This window comes from Lactuca sativa, chromosome 4, assembly GCF_002870075.4.
Source record: "Lactuca sativa cultivar Salinas chromosome 4, Lsat_Salinas_v11, whole genome shotgun sequence".
Classification (NCBI taxonomy): Eukaryota; Viridiplantae; Streptophyta; class Magnoliopsida; order Asterales; family Asteraceae; genus Lactuca; species Lactuca sativa.
The window spans coordinates 152,537,505-152,554,565 of NC_056626.2; the positions used below are offsets into that span (position 1 = coordinate 152,537,505).

The 17,061-nt window shown below is 40.7% G+C and overlaps 2 protein-coding genes across 3 annotated transcripts; both read left to right on the plus strand.

Moving 5' to 3' along the window:
• Window positions 1–11,224: 11,224 nt before the first annotated feature.
• LOC111898899 (protein FAR1-RELATED SEQUENCE 6) lies at window positions 11,225–15,042 on the plus strand. 2 transcript variants are annotated; one of them, XM_042901188.2, is made up of 4 exons: window positions 11,225–11,644; window positions 12,356–12,467; window positions 12,845–13,939; window positions 14,294–15,042. In XM_042901188.2, exons 2-4 carry the CDS (start codon window positions 12,444–12,446, stop codon window positions 14,825–14,827), a joined length of 1,653 nt encoding a protein of 550 aa, XP_042757122.1. In that variant the 5' UTR covers window positions 11,225–11,644; window positions 12,356–12,443; the 3' UTR covers window positions 14,828–15,042. The 2 variants fall into 2 exon arrangements, with proteins under 2 accessions (XP_042757122.1, XP_023750557.1); XM_023894789.3 differs by having other exon boundaries at window positions 12,845–15,042.
• A 153-nt stretch (window positions 15,043–15,195) lies between these two features.
• On the plus strand, window positions 15,196–16,482 carry LOC111898900 (checkpoint protein hus1). Its single transcript, XM_023894790.2, has one exon. It carries the CDS (start codon window positions 15,314–15,316, stop codon window positions 16,280–16,282), a length of 969 nt encoding a protein of 322 aa, XP_023750558.1. The 5' UTR covers window positions 15,196–15,313; the 3' UTR covers window positions 16,283–16,482.
• Window positions 16,483–17,061: the final 579 nt, after the last annotated feature.

Below are 17,061 nucleotides of genomic sequence, written 5' to 3' on the forward strand. Positions count from 1 at the left end.
CTATAAACCAAAAAGAAGGACTAACATAACTCTGAACAAAACAAGTAAATAAAATACACTTGCTTGCATTAGGAATAAGGACCTAACGCTGAATCAAACACAATAATGCTGGTATCTCGGTTCATTCGAGACTGTTCTTAGGGATACCAAGGAGTGAATGTAGCCTGATCAACTACATTCTCTCCAAGGTAAAACTAACACACGTCTTGATGAGATCGGGATAGCCAGGGAACCTAAAACTATACCCTTTATCACCCAAAAAGAGAATGTTTGCCTAGTCTGTGTAATAGTCATAGTACCCTAGGAATAATGTTAGCATATTCACGTACTCGCGCAGACAGCATGGCTGGCTTTCATCACCCTGGAGACCCCTACTTCCCTAATCAGGGAAACAACGGGTGGCTAGAGGAGGAGGAGGAGCCTGAGGAGGAGCAGCAGGGTATCCAGTTTCATCAGGCCTTAGTAGCTCACGGGATGCTTGTGGATGAGCCAGGAGAGAATCCAGGCGAAGCACACGATGTTGGACCCGACGAATACGTAGACACTGACTACAAGTTTGGAGGAATCGACAGTGACGACGAGGGAGGTCAGGCTGGGGACCAGGACCCCATCCCGCCAGGCGAGGACGAGGCACAACCAGATCACCCTGCTCCACCAGCGAACCCCCCAAGAGAGAACCGTTCCCTCGAAGCTGAGATCGCCACACTGCGACAACAGCTGTATGCGATGGAGGCTCGGGCAGTGCAAGCAGAGCATGAGAGGGATGAGGTTATCGGAGACATGGCAGAGATGGCACAGCTACTGGCACAACATTTCGGCATATGACATCGGTACCACCTCCTAACGCGGCTCATCGCGGTTAGGGATAGACTTATCATAGTAGGTTATTAGGAACTATGTTATGTACTCCGGCTCTATGTTTAAGTGACTACACTACTCATGGAGCCGTTATGCTGTCGGATTAGTGTTACATATGTATGCTCCTACGAGCAAATTTTCTTGTACTAAATGCGGATAATATTAATAAACTTTTGTGTGTTTTGTTATGATATTACCAGTTGTTATGTGTTGAGATATTATGATTGTATGCCCGATAGTAGTAATGTTTAGGTTAGCACCATACACCTAGTTAGTAGGATCACAACCTCACAGAAACCGCGTACACTCAACATCTTTCCGTTTCATGACAGAAAGATGCCTCGCCCAGCTACTCGCGGAAATCCTGAACCAATCCCGCCCGAAGTTGACTCCACTGCTTTCCAGGCAGCCATGTCTGCTGCGGTCACAGCAGCTATGGCACAACTTCAACGAGGAAACAATGGAGGAGGCAATGGTCAAGGCTCCGGAAGTTCGAACAACGGGACGAACCAAGGACTCACTAAAACATGCACCTACAAGGATTTTGCGAACGCCAAACCCTGAACTTTCAACGGCACTGGAGGAGTGATCGCGCTGAAACGATGGATCGAGAAGGTAGAGTCGGTATTCGAGATATGCGAGTGCCCCGAGCAGATGAAGGTGAAGTTCGCGGCCTGCACTTTCGTGGACCAAGCACTCACTTGGTGGAATGGCCACGTAGAAGCTATGACGCTCCCTGTAGCCAACTCTATTCCCTGGGCAGAAATGAAAGAGATGTTGACGGCTGAGTACTGCCCCCGAGGCGAAATACAGAAGATGGAACAGGAACTATGGAATCTCACGGTGCAGAATGGGAACATCGATGCTTACATATCGAGATTCAGCGAACTATCTCTGTTGTGCCCGGGTATGATCACATCGGAAGGAAAGAAGATCGAACGATTCATCTGGGGATTGACATCCCCCATTCAAGGGAATGTGATAGCTGCAAACCCTGAAACGTTTGACAGTGCAAAGAGATTGGCAAAGAGACTATATGATCATAACAACAAAAAGGGCGAAAAACCAGTGGAGACTGAGAAGAAGAAGGAGGGTGATGGTAAGAAAGGATGGAACCACAAGAGAAAGGGACGTCAGGGCCCCGAGACCTCTAAAAAGCAGCAAACAGTGGCAGTTAACGCTGTTACTGCGCCGGTTCCAGTCACCTCACATGCTCCAGCCTCAGCTGCTTCAAATGCTTCAAGACCCTATTCCGGTAATGCTCCTAAGTGCAATAAGTGCAGTTTCCATCACCATGGAGAATGTAAGGAGTTCCATTGCACCAGTTGCAACCGAAGGGGACACACTGCAAGGTTCTGCAGGACTTATCCTTCTCAGAACCAGAGTCAGGGAAACAACCAGAACAACAACAACAACCACCGCAATACCAACAACATCAATGCCGGCGGCAACAACGCAGGGCCTAGCCACACCTGTTTCGGGTGTGGAAGGACGGGGCATTTCCGTCGAGATTGCCCTAACAACAACAACTCAGGAAACAGAGGAGCAGGAAGAATGCTGACTATGGGTCAGAGTGATGCAGTTCAGGACCCCGCAGTTGTGACCGGTACGTTCCTCCTAAACCACACTTATGCATGCATCTTATTTGATACCGGAGCGGAGCGAAGTTTCGTAAGCGAGAAGTTTAAGCATTTATTAAAACAACAACCCCAGAAGCTAAATGAAACCTATATGGTGGAAATGGCCAATGGGAAAATCGAATCCACTAGGGAAATCTACATCGGATGTACCCTAACCCTAAATCAACACGTCTTACGAATAGATCTGATGCCAGTATCAATTAGGAGTTTCGATGTGATTATCGGCATGGATTGGTTAAGCCCCCACCATGCTGAGATTATGTGCCATGAGAAGGCCGTTCGCCTTCGTCTCCCAAATCACGAAACCCTAGTAATTTACGGAGACAAACCCAATACGAATCTTCGTCTCATCTCGTGCATCAAAGCACAAAAACACTTGCGAAAGAACAATTTGGCGTTCTTGGCTCACATAGTGGACAAGACCAAAGAAGAAACTAACATCCAAGACATTCCGGTAGCGTGTGAATTTCCGGACGTGTTTCCCGAAGATCTTCCAGGAGTACCCCCAGAGAGACAGGTTGAGTTCCGAATCGACCTCGTTCCAGGAGCAACTCCCCTCGCTAAATCACCATATCGGCTGGCACCTGCTGAAATGCAGGAATTATCCAGCCAACTCAGTGAGCTTCTGGACAAGGGATTTATCCGACCTAGCTACTCGCCGTGGGGAGCTCCGGTGCTCTTTGTCAAAAAGAAGGACGGATCTTTCAGAATGTGCATCGATTACAGAGAGTTGAATAAACTAACTGTTAAAAACCGCTACCCACTCCCGAGAATCGATGATCTATTCGACCAGCTCCAAGGAGCTAGCTATTTTTCTAAAATAGATTTACGGTCTGGATATCACCAACTCAAAGTCCGAGAAGAAGATATTCCTAAAACCGCTTTTCGAACCCGCTACGGACATTATGAATTCGTCGTAATGCCCTTCGGTCTAACAAATGCACCCGCCGCATTTATGGACCTAATGAATCGAATATGTCGACCGTTCCTGGACAACTTCGTCATTGTGTTTATCGATGACATTCTCGTTTATTCTCGAAGCAAAGAGGAGCATGGCCAACATCTCCGACAAGTCCTAGAGACGCTGCGATCGGAAAAGCTTTACGCCAAACTCTCAAAGTGTGAGTTCTGGCTTCGGAGTGTGAATTTCCTAGGCCACGTGGTTAGCCAAGACGGAATTCATGTGGACCCCTCTAAGGTCAAGGCTGTGGAGGGATGGGCAACTCCGACTACGCCCACAGAAATTCGTCAATTTTTAGGCCTAGCAGGCTACTATAGAAGATTCATCCAAAACTTCTCTAAAATCGCCAAGCCACTTACCTTGCTTACGCAAAAAAGCGTGTCATTCAAGTGGACAGACCGACAAGAGATTGCATTTCGAACCTTGAAGCAAGCTCTTTGTAGCGCTCCTGTACTATCTCTACCTGAGGGAACGGAAGATTTTGTAGTTTACTGTGACGCGTCAAATCAAGGCTTAGGTTGCGTTCTCATGCAACGTGGAAGAGTGATAGCATATGCGTCCCGTCAACTAAAGACGCACGAAGTAAATTACACAACCCATGACCTAGAACTGGGAGCCGTGGTCTTCGCTTTGAAAATTTGGAGGCACTACCTGTACGGTACAAAGTGCACCATCTTTACGGACCACAAGAGCCTCCAGCACATCTTGAATCAGAAAGAGCTGAACATGAGACAACGAAGATGGGTGGAATTGTTAAACGACTACGAATGCGAGATCAAGTACCATCCAGGCAAGGCCAACGTAGTAGCCGATGCCTTAAGTCGGAAGGAGTACTCCAATCGCCGTACGAAAACGCACTCGATAACCATTCAGTCTCATTTGGCCGCTCAAATTGCATCAGTCCAGGCAGAGGCTATGAAAGCGGAAAATAGAACAAGCGAGGCATTACGCGGAATGGAGAAGAACCTAGAAGTCAAGGAGAATGGGGTATACTACTTCATGCACTGTATTTGGGTCCCAAAAATCGGAGGATTTAGGGAGACCGTTATGAAGGAAGCCCACAAGACACGATACTCCATTCATCCCGGTTCGGACAAGATGTATTTGGACATTAAGCAACACTATTGGTGGCCTAACATGAAGGCGGAAATCGCGACCTATGTTGGTAAGTGCCTTACGTGCGCCAAAGTGAAAGTGGAGTACCAGAAACCTTCTGGATTGTTACAACAACCGACAATCCCGGAGTGGAAATGGGAAGGAATTTCTATGGATTTCGTGACCAAGCTGCCCAAGACGTCGGACGGATTGGACACCATATGGGTAATAATCGACCGACTGACGAAATCTGCCCATTTCTTACCAATCAAAGAGTCCTACAAGATGGAGAGACTGACGCGTTTGTACCTACGAGAAATCGTAAGACTCCATGGAGTGCCAAAATCTATCATCTCGGATAGGGACAGTAGGTTCACGTCGCGGTTTTGGCAATCACTCCACAAGGCAATGGGAACTCATCTCGATATGAGCACCGCGTATCACCCACAAACGGACGGTCAAAGTGAACGAACCATCCAGACGCTCGAGGACATGCTTCGTGCTTGTATGATAGACTTTGGAAAGTCTTGGGATACCCACCTGCCGTTGATCGAATTCTCATATAACAATAGTTATCATTCGAGCATCAAGGTGGCCCCGTTCGAAGCACTGTACGGGCGTAAATGTAGATCACCGTTATGTTGGGCTGAAGTAGGTGACACCCAGCTAGCAAGAACACATACGTCAAACAGGGCATTAACGGGACCGGAAATCATTCGCGAGACCACAGAAAAGATTGTCCAGATCAAAGCTCGATTACAAGCATCGCGTGACCGACAAAAGAGCTACGCCGACAAACGACGAAAGCCCTTAGAATTCCAGGTCGGTGATCGAGTATTGTTGAAGGTCTCACCCTGGAAAGGGGTTATACGTTTCGGAAAACGGGGAAAGCTGAACCCGCGATACATTGGACCTTTCGAAATCGTCGCCCGAATAGGTCCGGTAGCCTACAGACTACAACTACCCGCGGAGCTAAACGGTGTACACCCCGTGTTTCATGTCTCTAATCTGAAAAAGTGCCTATCAGATGAAACCCTTGTCATTCCTCTTGACAAAATCGAAATCAATGAGAATCTCCTGTTCGTCGAAGAACCAATCGAAATCATGGACAGGGAGGTGAAGCGTACTAAGCAGAGTCGCATCCCGATCGTGAAGGTACGGTGGAACGCAAAGCGTGGGCCAGAATTCACGTGGGAACGCGAAGATCAAATGAAGCAGAAGTACCCTCACCTATTCTAGCATTCTCAAATCTAGCTTTCAAACAGAATTTCGGGACGAAATTCCCTCTAACGGGGGGATGATGTCACAACTGGAAATTTTGTGTCGTGTAATCTAAACATTCAAGTTAATGTGAATCAAAAACTTTAATCAAATACATTATGCAAGTACCACAAGTAGTCATCAAACAATTGGAAAACCCTAGAAGTTCTTGTTAAGTCTATTTTGGACTAGAACTTCCTTATTGGATCCAAGTGGACCAATAAGCTTCCAATTGGACTATAAAGGGCTTAGAACCCTAATTGGGCTCTAATTGGACCCACACTTATTTATTTCAACATTTTGGGCCATGTTGGACCTAGAATGAAATAAATCACAAGCTTTGATCCATAATTTAACCTAACCTAGCTTAATAAAGCATAAAAATCATAATTTTATTTTATAAGGCCAATGAACACCCAAACTACCTCAAATATTGGGCTTAAGGGCCAAAAGGCCCAAAAATATTTTTTTTTCCCCACCATTCTCGGCCCAAAGGCCCAAATCCAAGAAGATAAGGAAGAGTTGACTTAAGTGTGCCACCTCATTATTGTCCATAGGATCTCCATGCAAGATATTTCCTTTTCCCATGCAAGTATCACTTCAAAAATCATCTCACTTCTCTCCTCTCTCTCACTCTCGGCCATACACACACACACACCAAAAATCTCTCACAAATTCTCTCTAGATCACTCAAGAACATCTCTCCCCCTCCATCCAAAATCTCGAAAATTAGGAAGCATTCAAGAAGGTTCTTCCACAAAAATCATCATCTAAGGTAAGGTTTTGCTTGGATCTATGACTTGTATTCCTTATTTATCAAACATCTCTTCCTAATCCATGCAAAAATCATGATCTTGCACTCTAGAAACCCCCATAATCTCGAAAAGTTCATCAAGGAGTGCAAAGGCCAAAAATCACTTCATTTCTTCCAATCTTTCTTCAAAAACCGAATCAACACCCAAGGTGAGCTTCATACCCCCTATTTTCTGTTTTTATGAGTTTTGTGGGGGGGGGGGGGGGGAATACAAGTGAAAGTGTAGATCTATATGTGTTTGTATGCCTTGTATGATTTCCATGCTTATATGTATGCTTTTATGTGTTTTAAAGTTGGATCTAGCCATAAAACCCCTCAAAAACCGAGATATAACTTATGTTTTATGATCTTAGCTTCAAATATATTTCTACATACAAAGTGTTTCGAGAAAAATGGCTAAGTAGTTTAGTAATAATTTTCTTTGGATTAAAAACACAAATTTTGGGCCTAAAATGTGAAAAATACAAAATTAAGGGCCCAAATTGACATTTCACAGATTCTGATGGATGAAGTGTGCCAAAACAGTTTCCATAAAATTATTTCTGGAATTATACTCAATTAGAGGATTAAAAACATAAATTTCAAGCTTAATGGGCTAAAAATGACATTTTCGGCCCAATGAGGCCCATTATGCGAATTTTTCTGTTTTGGAGGGCCAAAACTGTAATTTTCTGTAAAACAGTGGACTATAAGTGTCCCAAATCCTTTTCAAAGGTTTAAAATGCTTTTTAAATTTAAAAAGGACCAAAGTTGCAAAATTTTTCCAATTTGGGCCAAAATTGTCAAAATTGCGAAAAGAAGGGTTAAAACCGAGAAAATTGCATTTTCAGGGACTTAAACTGTTTTCTATGAAAAATATGCTGAAAAATATTAATTTCAATAATTTTTGGTGTTAAAATGTCAAGAAAAATAGTTTAAGGACCAAACCGGGAAGTATTTGATAAAAAGGGTTGAAAATGTAAATTTTACAAATAATGAGGGGCTGAAAACAGAAATATTTCAAGGCTAATTCAATATGTACAATTTGATCAAATAATGGCACCGCGACTATCGACGAAATACAACTCAATACAATACCAAAAGTCGTTGTTAAACGAATTGGCTCGGTCTCGAGCCAATAGAAATCTACAACTACTAACTCTTCGATACTACGATTCATACAAATAACGTTTGGTAATACATATACATACGAGTGTGCACAGACGTCTACGCACCAACTTCGGGCCCCAAAAGTGTAAAATCTTGCTTGTTGGGCCTAGCTAGCCCAATGACCTGATCTTAAGGCCCGAAGACGCATATTTTTCTACGAGGTGTTGAGTTTCACCGACTTGGCACAACGTAGAGTGACTTTCAATGGCTTGTACAACTGGTCCCCAAGGGTCCTTGGTATTGCTAGTAGAGTCTGCATATTTTACGAGGCGGGTCGGGGACCCCTCGCACGCATATTATCCCCAACCGATTAATGGAGTTATTGAGGCCTTCGTGTCCTCTTACTCTTCGGATACGGGACGACACCTAGTCAGGGCGATTGGATAACGCGATTAGTACTGACGACGCCTTCGGGAATCGTTAGTATAACTATGAACTGGGCGTTTGTGTAACGCGGGTTTGTAGTAAATAATCCTGCTCGAGAACCTTCCAACGTCGCCTGGGACTGACACTTCTATCTTTGTAATGGTTTCAACGCAAATTAATGGATTTCAAAGGAACTAGGGGAACATCGGGTTTTCCTAGGGTTTTTAATACATACCGATTTGAAATGCATACATCTTCAATGAACATTTTTGTCACAAGTATAGAAACAAACAAGCATACTTATGGATCTTCACAAACGTTTTCAAAAGCTTCTCTTTTCAGAAAATATCGGATTTTCTGGTGGTTTTTCAAACAATACAAACATTCGATTTCAAACCCTACTTATGAACTCACCAACATTTCATATGTTGACGTTTTTCAAAATACTTGTATTCTCAGGGAACCAGTGAATCAAGGGAAACCATATTCAGTGACGGTTGCAGTTTATTTTTGTATGAATGGAACAAATTAATTTTTGGGAATGTAATGTTTAAACAATGTATGGCATGTAAACACTACTGGTTGTACTATGTAATGAATGGTGACGAATGTTGTTATGTTTCATATATATTCAATGTTATGGTATGCAATTGAGTCACGACAGCCCCCGGACGTTTCCGCCGTCTGGTTCGGGGGTGTGACAAAAACATAATTAACCAAGAAAAAAAACAGAAAATCATTAGTGGCAAGCAAACCAATTCAATTAGTTACCTTCTGTTGAATAGCTCGCTCATGTTCAATGCCATTGCCCTAACTACAGTTTTATGATGAATGTAGTACTAAAAATCAGAAATCGGCATACTAATTTCATAAATTGAACCCAGAATCGCGTTTTGAAACTACTGGATTGTAGAATTAAACTCGTTCCAGATACCGATTTGGAACTATCTTGACTCCGTACCGATTTTCGATCCGGGAATTGTTTGGAACGCTTTCGTACCCCGATTGGGTATGAATCGATTTGGTACGGGGTTCGTGGCCATCTGAGCGAATTTGAAACTATGGGAAAAACCCTAACTAACCTCAAATTAATCGGTTTTTACTGAAAAAAAAGGCAGAAATCGAGAGAGTTGGAGTTTACCTGTATAGGCGCTTGGTATGGTACCGCCGATCCACCGTCTTCTTCTACCACCAGTGTTAGTAACCGGAACGTCGAGAAAGCATCGATACAGTAGAACAGTAGCCGATGGGGGAAGAAAACTAATGAATTGATGAAGGAGGTGTAATAGGTATTTGATATAAGAGACGGTGAGGGCAACATAATTTTTGATGGGAACTATGTGTGGTCGCGAAGGGGCTGAAATCAATCAGACACAAGAACACCACCACATCTTCCCCTTCGTTGCTCTTTTTTTCAGGGTCCAAGTAGATCATTCTCACTGGCGACGATGGAGGCGAGAATAGTGGTGGTTCGAGAATAGTGGTGGTCTGAAGATCCGATGACGGTGTGTTTGTGGAGTCAAGGGATAAGAAGGTGGGGGTTTAAAAAATTGATCCATAATTTTAGTGTGAGGGTCAATTTGGAAGAAATCTCAAACCCTTAACCTTAAACATGATGTGAAGCAATTGATCCATAATTTGAGGCTAGCAGAGGAAATGAGAGGTGGAGACGAGGGAGAAGAAGGTGGGGGTTTAAAAAATTTGGGGATTTCATTTTCCCTCCGAGACGCGCGTTTCTTAAAAAAAATATAAAGCGACATTCACAGACGACGCACAAGCGTCTTCCGTGTTTTTAATATTTTTACATGAGACACTAATTTAAGGGCACTCAGTAATGCGCGACCTAAATCCTTAAAATTATTGAAGAGATGACACTTTTTTAATGTCGCTCTCTAATGCGTAACATAAATCAAAGAGCGTCGTGTTTTGCACGTCGTAAAAGGGTATTTTTCTTGTAGTGGGTGTCCATGACCGTGGTAATTTGTTGTTTACTGCATTTGTCCTTCTATTATTTTCTACTTCTAGATCATGCAGATGGCCGAAACATAATTAGTATCGTGATGATGATGATCTTGTGAAGGCAACAAGAAGATGGTGATGTTTAGAGAGAGAGAGAGGTGGTTTTCTTTTTTAATTATTAAAATAAATAAATAACTATTAGATTTTAAAAAAAATGAAAGAAAAAAGAAAAATAAATACCTTAAGGGTATTACAGTCATTTCAGTTTACTGAAGAACCAAATCCGCAACGAAACTAGCTTAAAAGGACCACAAAACCATAAAAGTCGAGGTTTTGACTAAAAATCAGAAAAAAAAAAATACATACTACATACCATTTTTGTAGTTTTGTTAATAAGATTTTAATGTGATCATGCATGCAAATATAACATGTATCGTATATAAGTTTTAGGAATAATAATTGAAATCCATAAATCAAAATTTGCATTTTGCACAACAAACCAATGTTTTAAAAACCGGTTTGAACCGGTTAGATCAGGAACCGGGGGAGAGAGCGGTTCAACTATCATCGATTTTACATCGATTTCTGAACTGGATTGAACTGACCGATTTTTAGGAAAAACCCAGTTGAATCGGTCAAAATAAACCGGTTTAACCGGTTAAACCGAATAAAAACATATAGAAAATAATTATTTGCATAATAAACTTTGGTGAATTTTTTAAAATCTATATAGTTTTCTCCAAATAAAAACATATGATAAATGTTATAATTTTTATTGATGTGTTTGTATTCATCTAAAACTATATTTTTTTCGATATTATACTTTATTTTCTTTTTGACGTATATAGATTGATATAAAACACTAAAACTTATAGTAATGTGTTATTTTAATATATTTGGAGTGATCTATAACTTATTTTTATGTATATTTTTAATGTTTGAACTTGTAACGTCAAATTATTATTATATATTTATGTATATATAGAAAAATAAAAGAACATATGAAAATTATAGAAAACCGATTGACCGACAGTCGAACCGGTTAAACCGATTGAATCGAAAACCAGTCATTATATGAGTTCAATTAAAAGGTGTTTTTAAAACATTTCAACAAACCCCTCTTTGCTTTTTAGTATTATTTGTTAACCATCCGTTGGCCATGGGGAAGCTAGGGCTCCAATTGTGCCAAGCAAAACCCCTAATTCTGGAAATCATAAAACCGAAGGGCACGGATTTTCAAAATTAGAACATTCAATCATTACATAGCTTTTTTCTTTACCAGAACCTGACGGTATCAGCCTCATCTCCACTGTTGTCAGTTTGGCGGTTTCACACTGAGTGGACTAACTCTTCATTCACTCTCGATCTTGTATACGAAGGAAATTTGTTAATGAACGACATGGAAATTGATCCCATATCGGGTTGATGTCATTGACGTGGGTTCTGTACATGTTCGGCCAGTGATGATACCTTGCCGGTTCTCTCTCTGCGCCTCGCCGGCTCCGCCCGCCGCCCTGTTCCGCCTGCTGCCTCTTAGTTGAGGTATTTTTGATATGTATTGTAATTTGTTGTTTATTAATTGCTAATACTTAGTTATCTATTTGTTATTGTTAATCGTGGGAATGTTTAGTTGAGTTAGGATTTGTTGAAAATCGATTTGTTTGCTGTTAATTCTTAGTTGTTACTACTTGATATTTTGTTGCACGATTCCTATTCCCTTCAAAACCAAAAAGTAAAAGACTCCATTAATCCCAAAATAGAAAAAGAGAAAGAGAGGAAGAGACAAACTGCAATACCCTTTTTGGTTCTCTTTTTAAGGATTAGACTATGTGGGAAAAGGCATGTACAATACCACTTTCAAGAACATTATCATGATTTAGATCAAAACCATCTTCAAAAACAAGAAACCTTGCTCGGCCTCTCTTTGATTTTATCATCTTTTATAGTTGCATCATGCCAATTTTTCTATCATTAATTGAAAGATTATAGTTTGAAGACAGATCAAAGTTAAAGCAAAAGTATGATCAAGAATTAGAAAACCCTAGCAAATGATCAAGTTTTTATGCATAAAAAGTTTGAACCCTAGAAGTGAAAGTAAAATGATGCACGGGGTTTGCACTTTGCAGAAATGGAAGATGTATGATGAACTGAATTGAGAATAAGTTGTTTATTATTTAGTTATATTATGTATTACATTGTATATATGTATCTAATATTTTATTATATCATATATAACACTAGATTTATGTATAGGTAATTATTGGGAAGCTTCACAAGGATTTATCCTACCACAGACACTTCATTCCTTATCAGTGTTGACTATCCAATTAGGTGTCAACTGATGAAGCATTTAGACTTGATTCAGGTGACATATTCTTATACTTGAAAAACTCCTTATCTTTTTTGTTCATACTGTGATTACAGATTCCCAATTCTATAATTCTGTAACTTGCTTTTAGATATAAATTTATAGTCTCCATTCAATAGCTTATCAACTTAAAATTAGGGTTTGTTAGGTTTGAAGGAATGGAATGGGATGACAAAGGAATGGAATAGAAGGGATGGAATCACATTCTTTCAAGAATATTTTTCATTCCAATTCCAATGGAATCAACGATTCCGATTCCATTCCCTCCTGGATTCCATCATACCAAACACTACCTAAATCATTAAAATGTCAAGGGAAAGTATAAAAGTAAATATATCCGGATATAATGATACTTTTTTTTGTTTGTTTTTCAGATGGAACAAGTCTCTCCTAATAGCAAACATCAAAATAGTGAAAAACCGGAATTGGAATCCGAAAATGGAAAAAAGGAATTCGTTGCCCCATGTGTAGGAATGGAATTCGAATCCTACGATGACGCATACAATTACTACAATTGTTATGCTCGAGAAGCAGGATTTCGCGTACGTGTAAAAAACTCATGGTTTAAAAGAAATAGCAGAGAAAAATATGGAGCAGTTTTATGCTGTAGTAGTCAAGGCTTTAAAAGAATAAAAGATGTCAATCGTTTAAGAAAAGAAACAAGAACCGGTTGTCCAGCAATGGTCAGAATGAGATTAGTAGATTCCAGAAGGTGGCGAATTCTCGAAGTTACCCTCGATCATAACCATTTACTTGGCACCAAATCTTTCAAATCCTTCAAGAAAACGGGCATTTGTGGAACAAAAAATACTATTCAATCAGATTCCGAAGGGCAAACGCAAACAGTTAAATTATATCGTGCGCTTGTGATTGACTCCGGGGGTAATAATGGAATTTCACATGAAACGGGTCGGGAATTGGGATCGGGATCGGGGCCCGTACCTGATTTTCATCCGGATCGATTGAATTTAAAGAAAGGCGATTCGCAAGCGATTTATAATTACATCTGTCGTATGCAGTTGACAAACCCTAATTTCTTTTACTTGATGGATGTTAACGACGAAGGGCGTTTAAGGAACATGATTTGGTTAGACGCCAGGTGTCGTGCTGCGATTGGGTATTTTTCCGATGTGGTTTATTTCGACACGAGTTACTTATCGAGTAAGTACGAGGTCCCGCTCGTGACGTTTGTCGGAATGAATCATCATTGTCAAACGGTGTTGCTAGGTTGCGGGTTGCTTTCGGGAGGGACAAAAGAGTCTTTTTCATGGGTTTTGAAAGCATGGTTGACTTTGACCACCACATCGGGGCGGGTCCCACAAACAATAGTGACCGACAGGTGTCGGGTTTTACAAAGTGTGGTTTCCGAGGTGTTCCCGAAAACCCACCACCGGTTTAGTCTGCTTCACATCATGAAGAAAGTTCCGGAAAAATTAGGGGGGTTAAGAAACTATGACGCTATTAAAAAGGTATTGTTGAAAACTGCTTACGAGACGTTAAAACCGTATGATTTTGAAACCTCATGGGGTTTCATGATCCAACGGTTTGGAATCGGGGACCACGAATGGCTCCGATCTTTATACGAAGATCGGGCCTGGTGGGCCCCGGTATATCTAAAGGACACATCGTTCGCCGGAATATCTTCTGGCGACACGCTGTGTCCTGTATTTGATAAATACATTCACAAACAAACGCCGCTAAAAGAATTTCTCGATAAATACGAACTCGCGTTACAAAAAAAGCACAAAGAAGAAGCAAACGCTGACATGGAATCGAGAACCGTGTCCCCGGTTTTAAAAACGAGATGTTCATTTGAGTTGCAGTTATCGAAGATTTACACGAGGGAAATTTTTAAGAAATTTCAAGTGGAAGTTGAGGAGATGTATTCGTGTTTTAGTACCACACAAGTGCATGTTGATGGCGCGGTTGTAATTTTTTTGGTGAAAGAGCGTGCTTTGGCGGATGGAAGTCGGCGAGAGATTAAGGATTACGAGGTTTTGTATAATAGAGGAGCGGTTGATGTTCGATGCATTTGCAGTTGTTTTAATTTTAATGGTTATTTATGTAGGCATGCTTTATGTGTGCTTAATTTTAATGGGGTCGAGGAAATTCCTTCCAAGTATATTTTATCGAGATGGAAGAGGGACTATAAACGTTTATATGTTCCGGATTATGATGCTGCTGGATGTAATACTGTTACTGGTACTGATGCTGTTCAAGGGTTTACTCAGTTGTATAGAAGTGCGTTGCAAGTAGTGGAGGAAGGTGTTATTTCTTTGGATCATTATAAGGTTGCTTTGGATACATTTGGAGAGTGTTTAAGTAGAGTTCATAATATTGAAGATAAACATGAATAGAATTTATGTTTTTTTTTTTTTTTTTGGTTGAGGGGTGTTTTTGCTCATTCTTGTGCATATTTACTTTCTATTCGCTTATGCTTGGTATAAAATGTTCGATTCATGGGACTTTTTACATTTGCATGTACATGTACATATTGTAATAATTCGTCCCATCTGGATTGAAAAAATATATATATATAGTTGACTACTGTTTTCTAGTCAACGTTGTGGAATATTCCGTTTACTTTTTCTTGGCCATATGGTGAAACCAAACGGAAAGGTTTATAGGGTATAAGAAACGAGGTCTTAAGTGTAAATTTCTAAACATTGAGGGTGTAAATTGGCATACCGGAAAGTTTTTAACATTTCTTTTTTCTCTCTAGTAGGACGCGGGACATTTTCCCTCCAATCTCTCATCGCCATTTTTACCCTCTTCAAGCTAAAGGTACTCTGTCTCTCTATCTCTCACTCACATACATCAAAGAATCATAACTGAAGTGTGAAATGAAGTTCAAGGCCTTTCTCACCGATCATGGAGTTCACCTTCTGGAGAAGAGATTCCTTCAAGCCCTAGACAAAATGGGGAAGACATGCCATCTTTACTTAACGAAAGATCACGCTATTTTCCTCCACAATCTTCTCAACGGAGATGGAATCCAATCAATTGCTCAGTTTCAAAAAGAAGCCCTATTCGAAGACTATCGGATCTCAAGCCAAAACGACGATCGCATCGCCTTCACCATCGACCTCTCGCTCCTCCACCGGGCCCTCCGCAGCATCGTCACCATTTACACAGAATTTGGAGGTTCCCACAGTTGCCCTACTCTCAATCGTCTTCAAATCAAGTTAGTAAAGAAACTCCCTCCTCATTCACAGCAACCGATGCCGTTTCTCACTTTCGAAACCAAGGGCTACAAATCCGCTGTTATCCAAGACGTTCCGATCTCTAAACCGTTATCTAGATCTGATGTTCTCGAACTCCAAGCCGCGCTAGACATGGCGCAAGATCTGCCTCAAACCCTAGTTCAAGTTCCTGACATGAATCAACTACAGAACTTTGTGGATCGGATGAAGAATGTCGGTGATGTGCTAAATGTTTCCATAAGCAAATCCGGCGACCTCCATTTGCAAATCTCGACTACTTTGGTCACACTTGGAGCAGAGTTCAGGAAACTGGTGGTCATCGGAGAGCAGGCGGCGGTTCCTGCCGGAGATGATAGTCTGAGTGCTCAGACACGTTCGCGGAGGGCAATTGAGAGGGGGGATGCGATGAATGTTCAAGTAAGCGTGAAACATTTCTTCAAGTCTCTTCAATGTCACTTGGCGAAACCAGATTCTGCTTTCTATGGGATTGGGGAACAGGGTTCTTGCTTGACAGTGGTTTTCCAGTTTTTCATACCGGGTACGCGTCAAACAGATAAATCTATCAGTCTCCATTGTCGTCTTCCTGTGCTTGACCCTGGTACCAATTAAGGCCTCCAAGGACTATTTACAGGATACATTATGTTTAAGTTATATGGCTTGTTCTTATGGCTTTGTTGGCTTTTCCTTGACTTAGGTGAATCGAGTGTTAGCCAATTGACAGTGAAATGAATTTGTGAATATTTTCAGTTTTTAAATTCTAACACTTATAATTTGGCCATTTGCATTAAAAGTTGGGTGATTTTGCTTCATTGTTGTGATTTTTCTCTATTTAATCACTTTCGTACCTTCTCAAGTATTATTGCTTTGGCCTTTGGCTTTAAATATTTGGAAGTCATTATACATTTGAATTGCTAATTAGTACTTGGAGCGGAGGTGTAATAATCATTTTATATATAAGAGGAAAAGACATAAATAACCACTTCTATAAGTTTATTTTTTCCAAAAAGTTAGGCAAAAAAAAAAAAAAAAAAAACTAAATATCATAGGGTCCAATGTCAAACGGGGAAGACCCTTTAATGGACAAAAGGATATCCTTTTGCCAATTCAGAATTGGCCTACAAGATGTAGATGGGGGAATTTTTGATTAAATCTTTTTAATCAAAGATGAAAATAGACTTGTATGTCGTGGTTAGGTGTTGAGCGTGGAAAATTGTTTTTAGTTTATTTTTGTTTTTTTGGTAAAGTTGGACAAAAAAAAGAGTAGAATTGTCATTTTAAGTTTTTCATAAAAAAAAAATTAAAAAAAACATGCTTTGTTAAAACTAATCGAGTTTCCAATTTGGAAAGTTAGTAAATGTATTTTTATTTGTATTTTTTATTAGTTTTTA